Here is a 23,284-nt window from a genome sequence, read left to right on the forward strand (position 1 = left end):
AGGAAATTTCATAGCCATGGGGGGGACTTGTGTAGCCACACAGAGCTCCTGGAACGAGGTGTGAAGCTGACATCCTTTATTTGCTAAGGGAGTTTTGAAGTCCTGGTCTCTAGGTTTTCAAAATTCTTGACTTCATTGACCATCGTGATATGGCGCCAAGCACAGGTTGGAAAAATCACCCATGGCTTTGAACAAGTAAAGGCAGCAGCAAAACAGCTGAGAGAAGCTCAGAGCCCACAGGAACACTGCTAGGGATGCTGTAAAGAAGGCAGCAGGAGTCTGAGTGGCCTGAGGGATTTGGACGAAGGGCAGGAGTCCAAAGAAAGTGAACATCAGAAGCCTCCAGCTTCCGTGCATGGCCACCAGAACTCTGTGGGATGCATCCCAAATTGCCTACTAGGCATTGTCATGAGGGATTTTCTGGGGGAAAAATGTTTTCTGAGGTCTGGAGTTGCTGCTCTAAGCTTTTGTTAAATAGCAAATTGGGAGAAACAGCTATTGTAAACTGAGGAAAACCAGAGGGCCACTTCACCCCATGCTATTTCAGCAAATGCTGGCTCTTGTTTGCTGTGGTAAGGATCAAGCCCCAGAACCCAGACTCAACCCCAGCTTCTCAAACTGCTGACTGGGACCTTAATCTGTGGTCTTATATCTGAATATGGGGACTGTGAACGAGAGAAGGGAGGGGTATAAAAGTCAGTTTGGAAGGAGGAAAAAGAAGGGCAAAATGTTGTCATTATATAATAATCTCGAAAATAAAATCTCAGCATAGAAAGTTTTTGAACACTCAACAGCAAAAATAATTAAAAACCAAACGAGTAATGAATCATCCCACACACATGGTTGCATTGTATGCTGGATGCCCCGCCGCCTTGGTTCTGAATTCACCACACGTGCATTATGTATTGCACAGGCTGTCACATCATACGACATTAAGACATGTTTCCTGAAACACCTGGACTTAGAGGTGCGACAGCTTTGTGTTATGAATTGCATTTTTTATGCTGCATGTTAAAGTTTTTTGCAGTCACAGAAGCATCAAGATTTAGTTACAGAAAAAAAAGACTTCTGGCATTTCTCTGCCATCATTTCTGGATAGCTTTGATCAAATTAGTATGTCTTTGTATTTATTATACTATATGTATAGAAGTGTGTTGTATTAGAAGGCATGATTTCAAAATTTGCTTTTAGATTACTGACTTGTGTGTCATGAAAAAAAAAACAGTGAATTTTGGCTTGGGACTAAGACAGACTTCTTAGCCATTCTAAAATACCCTCAACAGACTTCTGCCATTTCATACTATGTATTTATGTAAATCACTGTTGTAGCATTGATGGTCATAAAATGAAAACATCGATCGAAAGTGGGAAATGTTGAAGCTGATCTGTGTCTTAAAGTATCAAATATTCAAATGGGAGTCAACACAATGTAAAAACAAACAAGCAAATCTACCTTATTAGTATGTAATCCTTGCTTCTGTCTTTAATAAATGGTAAATTATGACATGAAAGAATTGTCTGAAAATAAATTTCTTTCTGGCTTATGATCTGCAAATGTTTGATTTGCATATGTCTAAACAGAGTTGTGTGAAAATTATTTCTTAGGCACAAAAGAGTCAAGAGTCTATAAAATTTCATGGTTGAGGTTCTAGGTTCAGTTCCTAGACAAAGCAAAGACAAAGAAGTCCTGAGCAGACAGCAGGGAAGCTGGACAGAAATGGCACCAGTGTCAAAAGGTTTGAGATCCATCAGTTAAGTCCCACAGCTTGACAGTTAAGCAAGGAACAGAGTTTGAACACTCTTCCAAGGAGCTTTATTTCCTTTTTCCCCTCTCAAATGTTGTATAGTGTTGATTTGGGGAGAAAAAAAAACAAACAACAACAACAAGGAAGACAAAATATTCAGCTTCTTGACTTTAGGAACATTTTTTACATCTCAAATGTGCGCGCCAAGGTGAAGTAAATCCTTGTTGACCATGCTTGGAGATCATACCAGTCTTGTTTTCCTTTTGGTTTAAAAAAATAACCTTGTTTATGCAATACTCAAGCTTACTTACAGTAGTTGTTGACCTGGAAATTAGGAGGAACGATGTTTCTAGTCTCAGCTTGTCAACCCTCAGTTTTCTGACTTTAGATAAAGCTCTGACTCTCCTGGAGAAATCTGTGAAAGGGCTCAAACTATCAGGTTGTCTCTGTTCTAGCTGTGACATCCTCAAATCCTTCATCTGTGTTTTCTACAAGACAAATTCTAGGCTACATTCTGTTTTGATGACTCTGCCTATCCTCTAAAGTGCCTCTCAAATTAGTACCCAACTTAAACCAATTTTGCATATATGAAGTATTTAGTTCCAAAACCTTGAGCTGATTAATTTCTGTAGTTAAGCTCAACACTTAAAAGGCCACACTTAAAAAATTGCACATTTTCAATAGTACCCATATTCTTGGCTCATATGAAACGAAGGCTCCTTTAAACACTTTGACACACATTGCCACCATAACTGAACACCACTGTGGAGAAACGTTTCTGGGCATAGCTGCAAATCTTTCATTTAAATTTGCAAAGTTCAGTTTTATTGGTCCTGAGTTCTGAGTTTTGAACCACATTAATCTTCATTTCCACCCCTGCCAGATTTTGAGGTATTTCTTTTTCAAAGGGCTGAATAATGTCAGAGTTAACGACTGCCCTTTTAACTCTTGTGGGCTTGACTTGGGGAACTCAAATGCACTCTGCTTTTACTAAACTATCAATTTATACAATAGGGTATCTGCATTCTTCATACCAACAATAAGTGATTATATCCATTGCTTTAGGTCTTCCCATATCGTTGCATCTGTCTGCCTAGCAGATGCTGGATGGAGTCCAGAAACCACAGCTATGCATGGCCTACAGGTGTGGGTCCCATTCTATTATTTCTGTAAGTGTCAGAGAGAATGTTGCCCCTGGTGCCAGATAGGGATAATATTTTTGTACTTTTCGTTTATCCAAAGGCAACTTTCCTGCACTAGAGGGGAGGAAAAGGATACAACACCATATAATACTCATTTTGATTCCAGAGCTTGCAGATTTTCCCAGAATTCACTCATAATCAAATAGTAAGGCATTTTTAGACTTCTATTATTTTTTAAAATTGGTATCCTACGTCTTAGCACATCCTGCCTGGTATTTATGAATTCAGGCAATTAGTCCTCTTTCTAAATGCTGTCCCTGGCCTTCCATTCAAATGTTAACTCTTCTGCTCCTTGACCCTGCTGGTTTCTCCCTAATAGCAGCACATAGTCTGTCCTGTATTTGCACTGGAGAATTAATCGATATTTAGCCTTCCTCTTACACCATGTCTTCCTACTGAACCAGGACCATGTGTTAGCTTTTCTCATTCATTCTCAGAACAAATATTGAAGGAGTCCCATGTTGAGCCAGGCACGGGGCCAGGTGCTCAGTTTCCTGCCTTTCTCCCCATGACTACCACGGAGCTCAGCTAACTTCCTTGAATTGAAATCAGTCCTAACACAGACTTACCCTAATCCAGAACTCACCATAGACTTTCTGTACGTGGGAAAGAAAAGGATATTCGAAGGGACAGCAGAACAAGCATGTTTTAAAGGGAAACTTCACATAGCGCAGTGGCTTGTCCCCTGCCTCAGAGGGTCATTAAGTTTAGACTCTCAGGCCTGTGACCACAAGTACTGCGAAATACAGTCAGATATACAGTCTACTGCATGGGAGAGATAGGCTTAAGCAACAAGAAAAGTTTGGAATGCACTACAAGTCACCAAGAAACCAGCTTGGTTTTCATAAAGTTACAGATTGATAAAACCGAGTCTTCACATTGATTATCTAATGCCAGGGAGTTACTCCCATATCTTACACCCTCCCCAAAACACATATCCAAAAAACATATACAGGGCTGGTGAGGGATGGGGAGGGGAGAAAAGGGGAGGTATGGAGGGAGGGAGGGTATTAGATCTTTTAGAAAATATATTTTTACAGAAGAGTTTCAGGCTAACAGAAAAAGAAGGTTAGAGCAAACTTCCCCACACATCCCGCTGTCCCAGCCCTCACCCAGCCTCCACCATCTACGGTCATTTTATCATTGCCAAGCTTTTGGGTCCTCACGGAGAGGAGGGGGCCATGTGTTGTCCTGACGCATCGACACATATTCACGTGCTAAAATTGTACCAGTGCTCTGCTTGGAAGACAGTTACAGATTCCTTCTACCCCCTCTCCTGAGCTCAGAGGGGCGGGCAACACAGCAAATACTTCCTCACCAATTTCAGATTCTTGCCTTGACAATTGAAGAGACTCGCTCACCTCTTTCGTTTAGATACTCTAAGTTATCGGCTACTAAACCTTAAGGCTTGGATTCTAGGGAGGTTAGTGCAGACAAACTCAAGTTACAATACACAGGGTATGAGTGAGTCATAAAGCACAGACATATGCTCTCGTGTAAATAAGGGCCTGGATCCTCAGCTCCCAAAGGCTGCTTCCTATTAATTACACAACAAAATGAACTTTCCATATGCAAAACCCAACCCACTTAGCTCTGGCAACTTGCATGAGAAAAATACCAGGACTGTGGAATCCTAAGTACTAACAAAAGCCGATTTCAAAGAAAGTCTTCCGCAGATGTCTTCTGGCTGGACAGGGCAGCATCTTCTGGAAGAATGTTTCTGAACAATGGAACTGCTGCCAGACTCCCAGTAACATCACTGGGGGTGTGGCTCTGACTCCCAGGCTGAAATGCCAGACAATAGTGACCTTCTCTTTTGTTCTGGCTTCTGTCGTCTCCCTGGAGCCAATCCTGGATCCAGACCACGTAGTACTGTCCACATCCTTTGCTGAGACCACTACAAAGTCACACCGCCCCCATTAGTAACTTTTCTACCTTTGAAATTGCCCATTGAAAGCACACACTCATTTTGTTTGTTTGTTTCTGTCTTAAAAAGACCATCTGGTGTCTCTTGGTATTTAAGGCAATGGAATTCTCAGGCAGGAGGATTCTTCAACAGGTTAAAAAAAAAAAAAAAAAAAAAGAAAAGAAAAGAAAACAAAGAAAAAAAACTTTATGAGAAGTGAAAGTAGCTGAGCTCTTTCCTGGGACCCCTTCAGAAGCAGACTTCATAAAATAGAACGACAGAATCCATTCCAAAAGTCATTAAAAGAACAGATTAAAAATTAGGCATCTGTGCTGGAGGGAAAGGAGGAAAAGGATGAGTTCTTTTTGCTAGGGAAGATACGGGATCTATCGATGATGCTCAGTGACAATGTCTGTCAGATTCAACTGTGTCTTAGACCATACACGGTAAGTGGAAGGCATTCTTCATGCTTTTGAATGAAACAAAGGGTAAGGGTAAGAAACTTAGATTTTGGGGAAAAAAAACAACCTAGATAGAGAAGACTTTATACATGACAGTGACCACTGAAAGATCTCAGCACCCATCTGTATAGAGATGGAAACTGAGACCTCTCGGGACAGCCTCTTTCACAAGAAAGCTTCATATCTATCAAGTCAAGGAGCAATAATTCAAACAGGTTTCTCCCTCCCTCCCTCCCTCCGTCCCTCCCTCCGTCCCTCCCTCCGTCCCTCCCTCCCTTCCTTCTCCCCTCCCTCTCTCCCTCCCTCCCTCCCTCCTTCTCTCCTTCCCTCCCTTCTTCCTTCTTTCTTCTTTTCTAATTTCTGAGCCAGAACCTCAAATGTGTAACCCTTGCTGTTCTGAAACTCATTGCGTAGCAAAGCAGGCCAGCCTTGAATTTCCAGCGATCCCCCTGCCTCTGTGTCCTGAGTGAGTATTATTACATATGCCGCTGTACCCAGCTAGAACCCTCTATTCCAAAACCAGTTGTATAATATCATTCCTTGGGACAGAAGAGAAGACAAGGATTGAGAAAACACGAGAAAGTCTGAGGCTCCCTGTTAACACCCACTGTTGATGGCCCTGTGGCATTACTCCCAAGCTGCAATGCCAAGGTCCTCTTCAAACTTCCAATTCCATAGTTAAATAACCAAAAATATTACTGCAATTTACATGCCATTTCTGTTGGTTTAAGTTATCCTACACACTGTTTTGGTTCACTTTACACATTTTCATGGTTCCCTATAGAGAATGAGTCAATAGATATATATTTATATAGATTGAAATATATGTTACTTTAAAAAAATCCAAAATACTTTTAGTTCCAAGAATTTTAGGTGGGCTCATATGTATTTATGTTATGTAGGTTTTAAATTTATGTTTTTGAAATTAGATTTGTTTGATAATTTTACAAGTATATATATATTCAAATTCATATTATATATATATATATATAATATGAATTTGAATTACCCTCATCCTTAGCTTCTCTCAACATGCTTTACTGCTGTCAAGCTCCTGCCTCTAAGTCCTGGGTGCACTGCACCACATCCAGCTAGCATAGCTATTGAAGGGTTTGACTGTGAAGACCCAGTGCAGAGAACCCCTGGTCCATGACCACAATGTCTATGCCACATCAAGAAGATGGCATTTTGTAGCCCTTCCTGCTAGCCCTCAGACCTGACATTCTTTCTATAATTTCTCCCGTGACAGTCCCTGAGTCTTAGAGGGGATGGTATAAATGTCCTTTCTAGGAGTCAGCATGTAACCATCCCTTAGTCTCAGCATCTTGAGCACCTATGAGTCTGCATTTATTGTTTACTGTAAAGAGCAGCTTTTCTGCTTAAGGCTGAGAGTAGCATTTGTCTATGGATATAAATACAGATGTTTAGAAGGCAATTTGATGACATGTCAATTTAGTCAAAGACAGTCACAGTCAACTGCGGGAAACTGCCAAGGACTGTAAAGGAAGGTGGTGGTTAGGGATGGAGGACATAGCCAGCTCCAGAAAATCGCCTCTGTCTAATGGCTCAAATGTATCATCTTCCAGCCATTTGCTGTCAGGTAAGAATTTAAGTACAAAGGTGCCAGAGAATCTGAGTGTCAAAAACCTAGCAGTTCCTAATTAACATGAAAGATTATAGCCCTCTGGGAGGCCTGCAGAAACGACAATGGCTGCCCCAGCAGAAACTACAAGGACTGCCCCAGCAGCTGCCCTTCTGCATTCATTTCCTCCCTTCAGAATGATCGGTGGGTCTTATGCTGCAATTTGAATTGAATCCTATTCTGGTCCCAAATTTCTCTTTCACCCTCCTGAATGATATTCCCACACAACCAGACAGAAGCCGAGGCTGACCCGCAAACAGGTAGAAACTAAGATACATCCAGGCATGTGTGGGTGCACACGTGTGTGTAGGCATGCATCCGAGGGTGTGCACACATCTCTGTCGGCACTGCTGCTCACCCTGTTGCTTGAGGCAAAGTGTGTCATTGGCTTCAGACTACATGAGTGGGTTATATGAGCCCTGCAGGTCTCTGCCTCCCCAGCTCTGGCATTATGGGTAACTGCCACTCTATCTGCCTTTGGATTTCTTAAACATGGGCATTGATTATCTAATTCAGTTCTTCCCACTCACAGAGCTGGCGCTTTACTAAGAGGGCATTGCCCCATGGTGACTAGTACTCGGATCTGTTTCTCCAGTTCTTCCTTGGCACAGGGAAGGCAGAGATTACTTTGTTTTCATTTTACGGGTGAAGAAAATGAGAGACTTGAGGGGCCAGTCAACCTCACAGACATACATAAGGACCAAAAAGGACTGTGGGATTGTAATGAGGACTGCAGCATAATCTCGCCCTTGAATTATAAATGCAGTTTCTACCCCACCTCAGTGTGGTGGACGACTCCGGCTCCCCCAGCAGGTAACATGTCTAACCTCTCTGCACTTGAGTTTTGAACTTCTGTCATGAAGAGGTGGGCAGAGGTCCTTGTTGGTTTATTCTGAGCCTGTCTGATCCAGTCTTTTTCAGGGTAAGCACCAGGAGGAAGAGATCCTTGGGGAAGACGTGCTGGGACCACAGCAGCAGGAGTACCTGGGTAAGCATCCATCCACTGTCTCGTAACCCCTACTCTCTCGTCTCTCCCTCTCTCTGCCTCCTTCCTCTCCACACCCGAGTCTCTGCTCCTGCTTTCTTCAGCTGACTACAGCTTGCCTGGACCATGCAAGATCATTCTTAATGACCATCATTACCCATTTCTTCCATATTGCCTGGGGCCATGTCTGCAGGAATGAGCAGGAAAGACTTCTCCCCTCTCTCAACAGCTGGGCACACTATACCAACTTCACAGGAACTGAGTTTTTTTTTTTTTTTAAACTCTCCATTAATTACAGGAAACACAAAGTGCTAGGCCCCTTCTCATTAACATAGTTGCTTTCCGTTGCCACTAAATTATCTCACCACCATTAAACCAACAATCTAATTAGACTTCTGGAAATAGAAAAAAAAAAAAACCAGTGAACAAGGCAGACACTGCACTTTCATCTCCACGCTGGTCATAAAAAATTTGTGCCCTTTCCTTCTGCTCTGTAGATAACCTGCCCCCGGAAGGGTCTCTTTTCCTTCTCTCCCATTTAGGAAGAAGCGCTTGAATATTTGATATGAGTATCTTAATAGAAATCACTTCACGTATGGGAGGTTTTCCTTTCCACATTTTCTGAGTGTGGAGTCCTCATTACACTAATCACACCTGACTCCCCCGGTGTTGGAGGTCTCACAGCCAAACCTCCCACTGGGCTTCCATGGAGGCGTGAATGATACTATCACTGAGAATAAGATAAAATGTATTATTATCATTGCTCTATTTTTAAGAGGGTCTGACTGTGGCATGGGGTGGTTGGAGCGTTATCTGCGTGATGCATTCAGAGATAAATTGAGTTAAACTCCTTACAGATACAGCACGTTCAAACCTGTCATTAAACCTTCCATCTTCTTCTGGGTCCCCCCCCCCCAGGTATCTTAGTTTTGGAGAGGAATTAATTAGCTACAGTAAGTCCAGTTATATTTATTGAGTATCTATTAGGCACCACCACGGCACATGGCTCTTCATACCACGTTGTGTTAGTGAATTGCTCAACAACAGAGCTCTGGGTCTCCATATCTCTTCCTCTCATTCCTTGTATTGCAAGGGTCTGGGATGCTCAAAGACTGTGCAGTACATGTGGAATGCAGCGAATCTAAGCATGGAATGATTAGTGCCCGGGAAAACCCCTATGGCTGTGGCAGTGGGAAATAAAGAACAGCACAGACCAGGGTGAGTTGGGGTTGTTTACAGAGACGTTAATGATGAGAATCTGCTAACCTCCAAGTGATGGAGCATGTATGCATCATGTTTCTCCTCCAGATCTCTGGAAAAGGACAGATATTTTATATTGTATGAAGCACACACACTCTCTCTCTCTCTCTCTCTCTCTCTCTCTGTGTGTGTGTGTGTGTGTGTGTGTGTGTGTGCATGTGTGTGTGTGTGTGTGTGACTGTGAGTGCTTGTATGCAGGACACTAGGTGTCTTTATCTATGACTTATTGCCTTGTGACACGGCCCCACCATATCGGAGGCTTGCCCTTTCATCCTGGTCTCCAGCCAGTGAGCTCCTGGGTTCCCCTATTTCAGCTGCCCACTACTGGGGTTATGGCCACGCCCAGCCATGCTGGCTTTTAATAGGGGTGGTAGGGACTTGAATTCAGGTCCTCCTTCTTGCAAAGCAAGTGTGTTCTTACCCATGAGCCATTTCCCCCACATCCCATTCAAGACTATTTACTTAAAAATAACTTTCCCCTGAGGTCACCAGGAAGGTTAATCAGAAACTGGACTAATATTATTGAACAAGAAGACTGGGTGTTCCAACATGTCTCCCAGGTCACCTTCTGCTGACATTATTGGAACGGTTCTGTTTCCAGTACCTATAAAAGATAAAGAACGACAAGCCAGTGCTTCACAGCACTAACTGGTAAGATGCTAGCGTGAGCCTCGACACTCAGTGGCTCTCATGCTTTTCCAGGAAGCAGCTGTGTACTATACCTTAACTAATATTGAACCACCACCTAGCTTGTCTCAAGCGCAACACCCAGTGTTGAGGGTTTTAAATAAGGCCTGACAATTGAAGACAGCACTCAGTCCAATGTGGGATGCAGGTGTGGGCATACGTGGGCTCATGGGAAGCCAAGGAAGCACAGGGCTGTGGTATTCAGTGACCCCGAGTAGGTAGGGATGGGAATGGACTCCAGAGAAGAGCATCCCAAGTTAGCATTCAGATGACACGGAAGTTGAGCATAGAAGAAAAAAAAAACATTAAGCTAAGTGGTGGTGGCATACACCAGCACTTGGGAGGCAGAGGCAGGAGGATCTCTGTGAGTTCAAGGCCAATCTGGTCAAACTGAATTTGCAGACAGCCAGGGCTACACAGAGAAACCCTGCTTACACACAAAGAAACAAAAGAATTAAAGAAAAAGAAAAAGAAAGAAAAGAAAAGAAAGAGGAAAAAAAATCATTGATAGCACCAATGAGAACAGTCGTAGCACCACTGGCAATGATCAGTGGCTGAACCTGTACTAATTCTCGGAGATTTCCACATATCTTATTTTTCCCCACTGGTTCTCTCCACACGCTGTACTTTCTCCCCATTTTACAGATAGGAACACTAAGGATGGACATTGCCCAGCTTCTAAGTGCACAGAGTATGAAGTCAGAATATAGACGTTCAACTGACATATTTAGTAGCCACCTGATAACCCTCAGCTGGCACGCAGACGCAGAGCACGTGGGAGGGTGTGCGTTATTTCACTCCTCCAGCCGTGCCTGCTCAGGAACTATTAATTATCTCTGAAAAGATGTCTCTGTTGGACTGGCTTTTTATTTCTAATTAAAGCTCCAGAAGTCTATATTTTAATGAGTACATATCTGATTCTTACAGCACTAACTGATCAATATCAATGCCCTTTCCTCTGTTCCTCCTTTGCACCATCTTTCTCAGAACGTTCTTTGCTCCCCTAAAGACGGTAGAGGTCTCTAGCTTTCTTCCTGTTGCTGTGGTAAAACCCTATGGCCAAAAATGGCTTTGGGAAGAAATGGTTTATTTCATCTTACAGCTTCCAGCCCATCATGAAGGGAAGAAGGAAAGGAATTCAAGGCAGGAATCTGGAGACAAGAACAAAAGCCATGCAGGAATATTGCTTACTGGCTTGCTATAGCTTGCAAGGCCTAATTTCTTACAGCACTCCTGAGCACCTGCTAGGGAGTTACAACGCCCACTGTGGACTGGGCCTTTCTCCCACATCGGTCATTAATAGGTAAGTTCCCCACAGACTTTCCTACAGGTCAATCTGATGGAGGCAATTCCTCAATTAAGACTCCCTCTTACTACATGATGCAGTTTGTGTCAATTAAAAAGAAAACACCCTAACCAGCATATAAGGGGTCCTTTGAAAATCATGATCTGAAAGTGAAAACTTCCAAGGAGATAGAAATGGGGGTGGGGACCCAATGTCGGGGAACCGAATTACTCCCAGAAACGTTATAGTGTTGGCCACCTATGTCTCTATGATATCCAGATTAAGGCAAACCAAACCAAACCAAAACAAAAAGCAAACCACAACACAAACTGATTTTCTCAAGGTGGGGCAGGAAAACTTGTTGAAATTTTTCAGAAAACCTTTGGCTTTGATGCAGCCCTTGGAGGGGGGAGGGGTCCAGACCATCTTCCGGTCATCCTAGAATATGAAGTGGCCCAGAGTCAGTGGACAGCAGCTTTCTATCAACCTTCCACATCGAGTGGGCTTTTGAGACACACACAGAGTCATTGTGGGGATGCTTTAACACGGCCCATGGATAGTACAGTTCAGATAACTTGATCAATGGTTCTTTTTTTTTTTCTTTTTTTTCTTTTTTTGGTTTTTCAAGACAGGGTTTCTCTGCAGCTTTTTTAGAGCCTGTCCTGGACCTAGCTCTTGTAGACCAGGCTGGCCTCGAACTCACAGAGATCCGCCTGCCTCTGCCTCCCGAGTGCTGGGATTAAAGGCGTGCGCCACCACCGCCCGGCTTGATCAATGGTTCTTACGGTAGACTTTATTTTCTCTGAATGGAGGTTTTCCGTTGCACATATTAAGTGATTTGTTTCAGTTTATTAGGCATTACTTTTACAATCTGTAGACTTCTCCAGTGTTTGGACTTATGGCTCTCAGATGTTCCAAGCTCTATTAATTTGCATATTTATTGGTTCCAGTGATTCTTTTGAAAGACAAGGTCTTTGGCTAAATCATCCATGAGGGATGTGGTGGCTATGACTGTATATAAAACAATGTGATTGTATATAAAACAAAAAAATGTGAAATAAATGATTGTGCAATCCTCAAATCCCCATAACTTTTTACACCAGAGTATTGTTAATTTCAAAGACCCGCTAAAGGACACAGGTGATAAGGGGAGCAATTAGTTGTTGAAGACTTGGGAGCTAGAAACAGTTTCCCCCGTCACCACGTTCTGGCTACCAGCACACTGGACTCTATCCTCATACCATTAGAATCAAGAACTCATAATACTCAGCTCTGTTCCTTCTGCTCTTAGCACAGTTACACCCTGAGCGTGAGACTGTCCGCTGACGTCCTCTTTGGACCTAAGATGAGTCAGCCTCTCTCTCACCCTCCCTCTCTCTAATATATGCATGGGTCACTTTCCATATATGTGTCTGAGGTATGTTTCTCCATGTGTTGTGTCTCTGAGTGCTTCTATCTATACATGTATGAGACACACATGGGTGTGCATCTCTGTGTGTCTCTCTGTGTTTGTCTGTCTATGTGTGTATCTCCCTCTTGCTGTCTTTCTGTGGGTAGGGAGAGAGATAGGAACAGAAACAGCAATATGTATTTTATACCCATCATTCTAGCCTTGACTTTGTGGGATACAACCATAACAATCTTATTCTCTGGATTTTTCTTATTACGTTTTGGGATGTACCTATTAATGTGGTCTCATCCTAAATAGGACAGAAGAAAAATAAAACCCAGGCTTTCAGAATGAAATCATGACTCTCTGTCTACTGCATGACCTCTCCAAGAAGTTATATCAATATGCAGAGACAAGAAAAATTAGCCTAACTTACTCTGATATAGATTATCTAATATGCTTATTAAATCATTATTGGGCAAGTGTAATAGAAGTTGTTTCAAATTCTGCATCAGTTTGAACAAACCTTATTGAAGCCTCCACTGCATTAGCCCTAATGACTTCCAATAACGACGCTGCTCTCCCTTGAGTTAGACGTCTTTGACCGCAGCGGATCAATAGACATTGAGCAGTGTGATCACGCAGGCTGGCCCGTTAGAATGCCGGTGGTTCTGCCACCCTGCCTTCCTCCCTCCCCTTCCCACTCTCCAAGAGCTCTTGATGGCCACTTTCTTTGGCATCTCCTCCACTGCTCATCCTACCGATCGATAACTTTGCCACCAGCACATCCCTCACAGTCCATGAAACTAAAAATTTGCCTTAAACCAAACTAATGAGGAGTTCCCTTTGACATGTGCTTGTCCAACTGCTCACACACCTTAGCCAGAGAATGCACAGTTAGACTTTGATTTATAGTCTTTGCTCCCATATTGTAATGCTGGTATATAAAATATGGTACAAAACATTGTTTCATAACAGCTAATGACCACATGTTTGAAAGAAATCCTGTTTTGGCTCCAGGCTGGTTATTTGGCTGATATCTACCAACACTGCCTAATGCGCTACCATCCTACTGATAAGTGGTTTTAGGACCCAGTGAATCTTTCTCAGATGTTCAGCCATTATGTTCTGCACCAATGATTTCACTCAGATTATTTAATGAGCATCTCCTGTATGTGCTCAAGTGTAGCAGGAAGATGAACATCCAATATCACAAAGTGAACGAATCAACCAATTGTCTGAATTCTTCCAGTGCCTTCTTGTGTTTAAGTATGTTCTTAAACTAATTTTGCACTCATGGTTATATCCACAGATTTATGCCAGTTTCAACCTTGATCAGAAAAACCTTTTTTCTTTTTCTTCTTCTTTTTTTTTTTTAAAAAAAACAAGGATTTGAAGGCAGAGATGTTAAGTGGTCCTAGGAGCAGCTGAAGAGATGTAATGGGTAACGGATATGATCAAAATACATTGTATATATGTATGAAATATTCAAAGAAAAAATAGAAATATTGTTCAATTTTTGCCTTGTAAGCCATTTAGTTTAATTTCTCTTTTCATTTTAACCAAAACCTGTCTGACTCCACAAACCATCCTGTAAAAATGATAACCCATTAGGAAACAGTGTATCATAAAATTGATTTCTTCACAAAGCACAGAGCAATTCTAAATTTACTTTGTTTAGAGGGAGAGATGAAAGGAGGCAAAACAAGAGTCAAGTGAACACTTTCACGAGAAGCATGCTTGGCTAGTGCATAAGCATGCAATTAGATAAAATCACACTCAGAAACTATTACCTGCCTCCTGCATGCTTGGTTTGAATTAGACCTATCTCTCCCAGCCAATGGTGAGTTTCACTTAACTGCTCTCTGAACAAGCAGAAGCTCCCAGCTCAGAAAGAAAGCTGCTGTTCATCACGAGAGAGGTGGGGGTCCACTAAAACTCCGGCAGTAGATGAGAAAATTAGACTCAAATCCAACTCTGTGACCTCAGGCAGCTCTCCGAATCTCAGGCTGCGTTCATTCCTCCACATATGGAGGGAAGCAGGATGTTGGCCAGGAGCCTACCCGTGTGTTCCCAACTCCCCCAGGTTTGTAGGAAGCCATTTGTCTGTGGAGAGTGGGATCTCACAAAGGTCTGTGTCCTAGCACCTGGGGGAGATTTCTGGCTTGCTTCCCTGCAAGAGATCTGCTTTGCAGCCTGAGCCCGGAAATCAACCAAATCTGTGCAATTCTCATGAGGGTCTCATTTCCATACTGCCAAAATGAAATAGCCTGTTCCTGCATCCTGACACAAGAGAGTTTTGGCTTAGTTCTGATTACTGAGGGCGTTAATACCCACCTGCTTTCCTGACTGCTTGGCATATTTGTAAATTACCTGCTGGATTCAAGCAGAGGAGGTAAGCCCATATAACCATATGATCCCAGCAATACTGTCTTTCACACTGAATGGAAGAGTTCCGGGGGAGGGGATTTGTGGACCACCTGTCTTTGGCCTCTGGGAAATATCTGTGCTTGGCAAGCAAAGGTAAAAAACAGAGAAATGTCTTCAATTCATGAAGAGCGGTCTCGGTGCATAAACAGTAAGTTTGAATAGTGTTTTCAAGGGGAATAGTGCAGACCACATCCCAAATCTTTTGCTGTAGTCAAGTTATTCCCTCCTGAATTCCTACTTGTGGTATCACACAGGTTTCTCTGCCTGGTTGCCCTCCCACTGAGGTTCCGCTGGTCCATCAAGGCCCTTCCATTATTTTGTTACTGTGGTGGTTTGAAAGAAAATGGCATCCAAAGGGAATGGCACCATTAGGAGGTATCTAGCCTTATTGGAGTTGGTGTGGTCTTGTCAGAGGAAGCATATTAATAAAAGAAAAGCTGGCTTTGAGAGCTCATATATGTTCAGGGCATGCCCAGTGAGACAGACCACTTCCTGTCACCTGTGAATCAAGATGTAAGGACCCTCAGCTTCTTCCCTAGCACCATGTCTGCATGCTGCCTTGCTTCCCATCACGATGATAAATAGACTGATCTGAACTGTAAGCCAACTCCAAATAAATGTTTTTCTTTATAAGAGCGGCTGTGGTCATGCTGTCTCTTCACAGCAATGGAAATCCTAAGTATGGCAGAGGTAGGTACCAGGGATTGGGGTACTGCTGAGATAGACTGGACTATGCTAATGTTTGGAGTAAGGTGGACTTTGGGAGTTTGTCTTAGGAACGCAGTGGAATGCTTTAAGTACTGCTTGATGGACCATACTAGTAGTAGCAAGGAAGACAGTGGCGCTGAGTGTGACCTGCTGAACTGCGGGGCCTGACTCAGTAGGTTTCAGAGGAGAACAATGTTAGTGTATTGCCTAGAGGCTAAAGTGAAGAGCTTTGGACTAACTCTGTTGGCAGAGGAAATCTCAAAACAGCCTGGTATAGACTGTTAACTCAGATGGAGGTTTATAATGAAAAGGAGCAAGCTGAGAAAATAAAAATACAAACTGTACAGATTGAGACAGGGGTACCAAGAAGTGGAACAGAGCAAAATCCCGTGTTCCAGGAGATGAAGGGATTAAGAAGTGGAATAAAGTAAGTGATGACTTTAGGGAAAGTTCCCACCCAGCTAAATTTCCATCTTGCGAAAAGGGATTAAAGAAAAGCTTAGAACTAGGTGTAGTGGTGCAAGCCTTTAGTCCCAACCCTGGAAAGAAAGGCTGGCGAATATCTGAGTTCCAGGCCCACTTGTTCTACAGAGAAAGTTCCAGAATAGTCCTACGTAGGCACTGATGGTAGCAGTCAGAAAATGGTGAAATAGAACTGGATCTTGCTCTAGACCCAGCAAACAGGAGAACTTGACGACTTCGGCCACGTGGTTCTGGCATCAGAGCCAAGCGTAGAATAAAGGGGTTACGGAATCTTCCTGTTTGGCTCAGGAAAGCTGCTGAGGCCAGCCATGTGTCAGGGGTGTCCCTGGATGGAAGCCTGCGAGAGGCTATTTTAATAGTGAAGCTGTGCATTTAAAGCCTGGATTTCCCTGGAGAGCCCAAGATATTAGAGATGCCAGAGTTGTGGGACACCTGCTGAGGAAAGCTGATAATAGGGAGTGGAACCAGCCAAAGAGAAAGAAGTGTGCTGCAGTCAACAAAGATGGAGAGAGTAGAAGATCTGAAGAGTATTTTGACATCAGACATGGAGATGCAAAGTTTGGAGTTTGCCCAGCTAGTTTTTGGTTTTGTTTTGTTTGCTATGCTCCCTTTCCTATGTTTTTGGAACAGTAATGTATATCCTATGCCATTATATGTTGGAAGAATAGGATCTGTTTTTTGATTATGATTTTTATAGGGGATTACAGTTAAGACATTGTATGAATCTCAGAAAGGACTTTGAACTTTAGACTTTTAAATGAGTTTGAGACTGTTATAGACTATGAGGACTTTTGAAGTTGGACTGATGTATTTTTTGCATTATGATATGACTACAAGCCTTTGGGGACAAGGAAGTGGAATATGGTGATATGAAAGGAAATGACCCCTAAAGGGAGTGGCACTATTAAGAGGTGTGGCCTTGGAGTCGTGACAAAGCACTGGTCAATCATGCACGGTGACTGGCTTCTGGCCCAGCATCATGAAAGAGATAAAAGAGGCAGGGGTACAAGGTGCCTCGCTTGAGCATCCCTAATTTGCAAACCTTAAGTTAAAAATCTTGAGAATTCTAAACTTTGGAGCACTGATACAAAACTGCAAAGGAACACTCTATCCCTGACTCCGTGGATGGGTCTCAGCCAAAACACAGCGGCACTAAAAACAGCGCACAGACGACAGAGATACTTGCTCCTGCATATTTTCTGCTCCTCTTTTCACAGTAGATAAGAAATACAACCATTCCAGATGCCCTTCAACTGATGAATGGAATGAGTGGGGTACATAGATACAATTATCTATTATAAATTATTATACATTATTATTATTGTATTGTCTATGAATTATGTTCAGCTGTAAAGAAAAATGAAATCCTTTAGCACCTCCCGCACCACCAGCAGCCATATAATTATTCAACAAAAGGCTCAGGGCCAGGTGAGATGCCAGTGTTTGTCAAGAAGGGTCTATGTGACCCCAAAACAGCAGAGACTATTGCCCTTGCTCATGGTTGCCCACCAGAATTGAACAATGAGACTCTTTTGCTGACGTCATCATACACTTTGGTTACGGGACTTGGAGAAGTCAAGCTGGTACAGCCCTGGAAGTCTCCTCCCCAATGGCTAGCTCTTCTAGTATTGGACGATATTATGTAAGCTCCCAGGAGAGAAACATTTTCAACAGTCCATCCAGCTGCAAATCCTTCAAACTAGAATATGGATCAGCTGGGCAAGATATGCCCAACAGTGAAATCTTGGCACTAATATGTCGGGGGTATTCAGCCTCTGTCTTATTGAACTTAAGACTCCACTTGATAGAAGGAACTCAGAATGGTATTGTAAACTTAGCCAAGAACCCATGGTTGAAAAGGTCATATACCATAGATGAGAACCTAGTACTACTATCTTTTAAAATTGATCCAGCCTTCTAAATACTTATGTTCAGAGCCATGGATAAGTGAAAACCTCACTAGTCATCCAAGAAATGTCCCCTGCACCAGATAGAGACCACTACAGTGATTCATAACTATTGAAAATCCAGAGAACAAGTGACGGGATGTCCATCATCCAATGCATATATTAACATCCCCTCACACCCAAGGCTCAGGGGACGTCATGACAAAGGGGGCAGAAAGACTGTAATGGCCAGAGGACTGGAAAGACAGCTACAAAATGGTGTCTTCCGTACCGGACAGAAATGTTACCCTCAAGATCTTTGAATAATACGGTTTCCTGCATAAGACAACACTAGTCAACATTCCGGCATGGAGAGGGGAAGGCACCACAGGGCCCCTTCTCTAGGTAGGGAGCCACAGACTGATGGTGGGATAGGGAAGGAGAGTTAGTTGTCTTCAGGGATGGGCCCTTGGTGGAGTGCCCGTGCCTAAGGGGATCAACTGTGCGTTCACACATATATACACACATAAACACACACAAATTTATATGTGTGTATATCTATATGTGCAACACTAATTAGATTTAGTAGAACACACATTATTAAAATAGAGGACATGAATTTGAGAGAAGGATTCAAGGGAGGCAAGGGAGGAGGAGTAGATACAATGAAAATGCAGTGCAAAATGTGTGAAATTCTCAAAATAAAGCAATCAAAACCGTCTGTGAGGCATATATGAAAGGCAAATGAATTTCATTGGGCCCCACACTTCATCTACCTCAAGAGATATATGCATTCTGCTTTTCCTGATGTATGGTTGCAGGGCCTTGGACATGTGCCACATGTAACCCTTAAATATTTATTTTAAAACAGACTTTTAAAAATTTTCTTTGATTTATTTTTCTATTTGCTTTTTCCCTTAACATTTTTCACTTACTAAAATTGCAGTGAGGTAAGAACATGAGGCACCGTATCTCTAGGGTCAGCGTGACAACTGGTCTGCACTATGATGACGGAACTGAAAGTTTCTTCCTAACCTTCACTCAGTGACGATGTAACTGGTGACACCATCACGAGTTGTTTCGGTTTCAGGCTGAGTCACTTCACATTCAGCCATGACCTGGTTTCCCAGTTGAGTTTACAGGCAGCGAAGACAGCTGATTGACACATGACCATTTAGACTGGGGAGATGGACCATGACCTGCTCATCTACAGTGTTTGTGAACAAAGGCAGCTTGACGAGAAGGACTTTAAATGATAGATTAGTTTGTTATCTACTGGCTTGAATTTGCTTCTTTAGAAGTTCGAAAAAAAAACTCGTTGAATGTCTTGACATGCATCTGCAAATGGCCCCCACACTGCATTCTCAGTCACTTCTGGGCACAGCATTTCTGATTAGAGATACTCAAACTGCAATTGCTTTAAATTAATTAGCCAATTAATTTTTTGATAGTCTGGATGATACCTATGCGTATCAGACAAATACTTTACCACCGAGTCAAACTCTCAGCTATGGTCCTAGCTATTACAAATTTATTTACTTGTTCCTCTATTTAAACTCACTAAGTGAGGATGACCTTGAACTGATCCTCTTGACTCCACTTTCTGAGTGCTGGGATTATAGACATTCATCATGGTGTTCAGTGCTGACTTTTATTTACTTATTAGCTTTATTATGAGGACATTTGTATTGTACCGTTACCTTGATTTTTTGAGCTTCATCCATAATACACTGTATTGTGATGTCATTTATCCCCATGACTAGATGGATTTTTCAGAGCCCGCCATCAGTGTGTGGGGAAGAACTCACCTACATCTGTTGTAGCTGCAGACGCAGCCAGGAGAGATAACACCGGGGCTGAAGGAATCGCAACGCTGTCCACTGCGGTTGGCTTCTTCCTGGCCATCATGGTGGATACTGAGCCCTCGCTCTTACTATGCACTGCTGTCTGGTCCACTTTTAAGTGGGGACTTGGCATCCCTGAAAAACAATAAGTCAAGGACCTGTAGTTCATTTAAAGGAACAGCAGGGCAACCATCATAAAACCTGACCATGATTCAAGTAAACAGTCCAACTGTTTGTCCTCTTTCAGATACAAAAAGAGAGGAAATTGAGAATACTTAAAAGGGAAAAATAGCCATGGCTAGTTTGAGGGTGATGTTGGGACTAAAAGCTTTCTGAAACGAATGCCTAGATTTGAGGCAGACACATATGTAATGATACAGTGTAATGTATCAGGTATCCATTAGCGTTCTGAGGATTCAGAGACTCATCTTTCCAGAGATTACCCTGAATGGAGTATGAAGGGTGATTGCCTCGATTCCTACCCTAGCGAGGCTCCCATCTCTCTTGGCCGGGAAGACGAGCCCACTGAGAAGAAACACTGAGCACCCAGTTCCTGTAGGTTTGTGCATTACTCAGTCTAGATGCTGAGAGATTCTAAAGTTACAAGATCAGCATGAAGAGATGCTTCGTCAAGCTCATGCGGAACAGTGAAGCTGAAGGAAAGTCATTCTTGGCACTGAGAAGAACATGCAAAATAATTGATAGGGAGGAATGGGGTCCAGATAGATAATTATCGTGGGTGTCTACATATGGCTGAATGGATAAGGAAGATGGGATACACTATGAATATCATTCACACAGTAAAACGAATGAAACTTTGGCATTTCCGATGCCTAGACTAGAAATATGATAGTTTCCCATTGTGAATATAGAATAGTGATGGCTAGAGCTGAGAAGGATCATGGCAGATTGGATTGAACTGATTTGGAGGGTTCTGAGCGTCAGGACTCGACACAGGTTAAGTTATTAGGATGTTATGGCTCCTGATAGCCTTTTATGGGCTATTCTGGATCCTTGTTTGTTAATCTGGATCCTGTTTCCCAGTTCTGGCATTTCCAGGCTATTACCAAGAACAACTTACTTAACGTAATTTAATTTTACTTAATAATTAAGTGCCTAGTTTTAAACTTGAGTTTTTACAGTTAACTTTTTTATCTTAAAAGGCAGGACAATGAGAGAACTTTGTAAGGTATGTTGAGCATCCAGGTGAGTGGAGATGCTAAGTACCTGGAATGAGTTCCAGGACACACTCCATGCTTTGCAGGTTTCTACTATTATTGCTAATGTGTAACTGCCTATCCATATTATTACAGATATGGAGGTCAATATAACCCATGAATTCCTCAGAAGCAATTGATGCTGTAAGGATAGGTTCAGTTCTCTTTTCTGGTGTGGTTAAGGATTTATGGGCACCTATCTACATTCCTAGCTGTAAACCACGACTAATCCTAGAGGGCTGAGTGTGCCTCATCCATGGCAAACGGCTATCTATTCAGGCTTCCTTCATCTGTAGACTATGACCAACAACAACAAATTGGGTTTTGTCAGTCATTCTTGACGCTGTTTTTTTTCCATCCTAACCAACCTGGGTGATATAGTCCCTCTCTAGAGCAAGGTTTTCTTAATCACTACCGTGAGATCACCTTTAATCACTTTGGCTTCCTGACAGCTCGGTGAGGTATGACCATGGCTACTACTATTTTTTCAATTTTATAGATGAGAGGAACACCCTTTTGGGGAGCTTAAGGAAAAATTGAATAAAGTCCCCCTGCTCTTAGGTAGCACTGGATATCACCAGTTGCAAAATGCTAAAGCTAAGATCATCTTAGTCCATTGGACCAAACTAACACCGACTGCAGTTCACGCCCATCACAGTATGCTTCGTGCTGAGGACAAAAGCCTTACTACACAACTGGACCACACAGATGAAGGCACCTCAAGAGTGGGCTCTGCTAACATTTTGTTTCCACCCCTGCTACCCTCCTCCTACTCTCCCTTCTTGTCTCATAAACTCTTGCTTAAGATGCCATGATGAATACAATTTCTGCAATTTTCTGGTCTTGCATTTCAGGGTATTTTGAGGACAGAAAGAGACAAATGTCAAGTTCTATGGTAACAACATTACAAGGTACATCCATCAAGATACGCAAAAATGGGTGCAGTATGCATTATTAGCAAAATAAGCAGCTGTGCTTCAGATGGACTAAACACAGGACCCACGGTAGTTACAGTCACCTGCGCGAACGTCCATCTAACTAACTAGCAGGCGTTACTGTAAGCGAGGAGGATCAGGGATCAGTGGAGTATAGAAAGTGGGGGTCAGGAAGAGTACCCCTTCACTTCTTAGCCTTGACTTTACTGTTCTATGTATATCATATTATATATCATACATATGTGATACAGGAATATGTTAAGGAAAGGGAAAGGTTTAATTCTATAGTCCAGGCTGGAACTCAGGTGGCAATTCTCCTGTCTCAGCCTTCCAAGAGTTGGGATTATCAGTATGAGCCACTACTTCTACCAACTACTAATATTTTCTAAACTACAAACATGTATTAAGTTTCCTTTTCCATTGGGAAAAGAGAGTTTGAGGAGAAAAAGATGTAGAACTATCTATGAGCATGATACTAGGGTAGAATGTCCAATGGCCCTTAGCTTGTGGCTGCTAACAGGTCTGTTCACAGAGACAGCAGGCAGGGAAGAAACCAAAACAAACGCCCCATTTCTGTTCGCTGCAGGACCTCAACAGGATCCCTCCCAAACACACTTTGGAACGCTAAGCTATCAGCATTCATTACACTGAACAACTGCTGCTTTGGAAAAAAATAATGACTGACAAGCCATCTTTGTACCTGCGGATAGAGGTTACACAGATACCTTTCTATTTAAATTATGGCGCGTTCAGGGAATGGAGGCAATAAACGGGATTAGTAGACGAATATTTAACCCTCACTCGGGAATGAACTGATATCCAGCCATCCCAGTTGTGCCCATTCTCATGCAAATGTTTACCATCTAAATTAGTCTCAGGCCACATCGTCTCATTAGAGTTGGTCTGATCATACCCCTGCTGGGTATACTTTGCCACTCAACTGTTTATGTTACAGACTCTGTTAAATGCAATAAAATGACACCGCAAACACTTTGTCATCCCCATCAGCACTGTTTAGCTTCTGTGGAAACCCTAGGCAATTGAGGAATTGTCAGCTTTCAAAATCATCATTAAGAAAAGGAAAAGGAAACTGGCCCTGATGTTTTTCTCAGCCACTTTTGTCTTTTAAAGAGATGATGGACACTCAGAAGCAGCATAGATGGGCAAGACGATCAGATAAGCTTTAAACAAAGGATATCACTCTTTCTGAGGGCAGAG

At 42.6% G+C, this 23,284-nt stretch overlaps 1 protein-coding gene across 1 annotated transcript in view; it reads right to left on the reverse strand.

Moving 5' to 3' along the window:
- Setbp1 (SET binding protein 1) overlaps positions 1–23,284 on the reverse strand; it is a 321,531-nt gene that overhangs the window by 11,393 nt on the left and 286,854 nt on the right. Inside the window, exon 4 of the mRNA XM_038332182.1 lies at positions 19,879–20,049. Within this exon, the coding sequence (XP_038188110.1) occupies positions 19,879–20,049 (171 nt within the window). The remainder of the gene's footprint in view (positions 1–19,878; positions 20,050–23,284) is intronic.

The sequence above is a fragment of the Arvicola amphibius genome, chromosome 5 (assembly GCF_903992535.2).
Source record: "Arvicola amphibius chromosome 5, mArvAmp1.2, whole genome shotgun sequence".
In the NCBI taxonomy this organism is placed as follows: Eukaryota; Metazoa; Chordata; class Mammalia; order Rodentia; family Cricetidae; genus Arvicola; species Arvicola amphibius.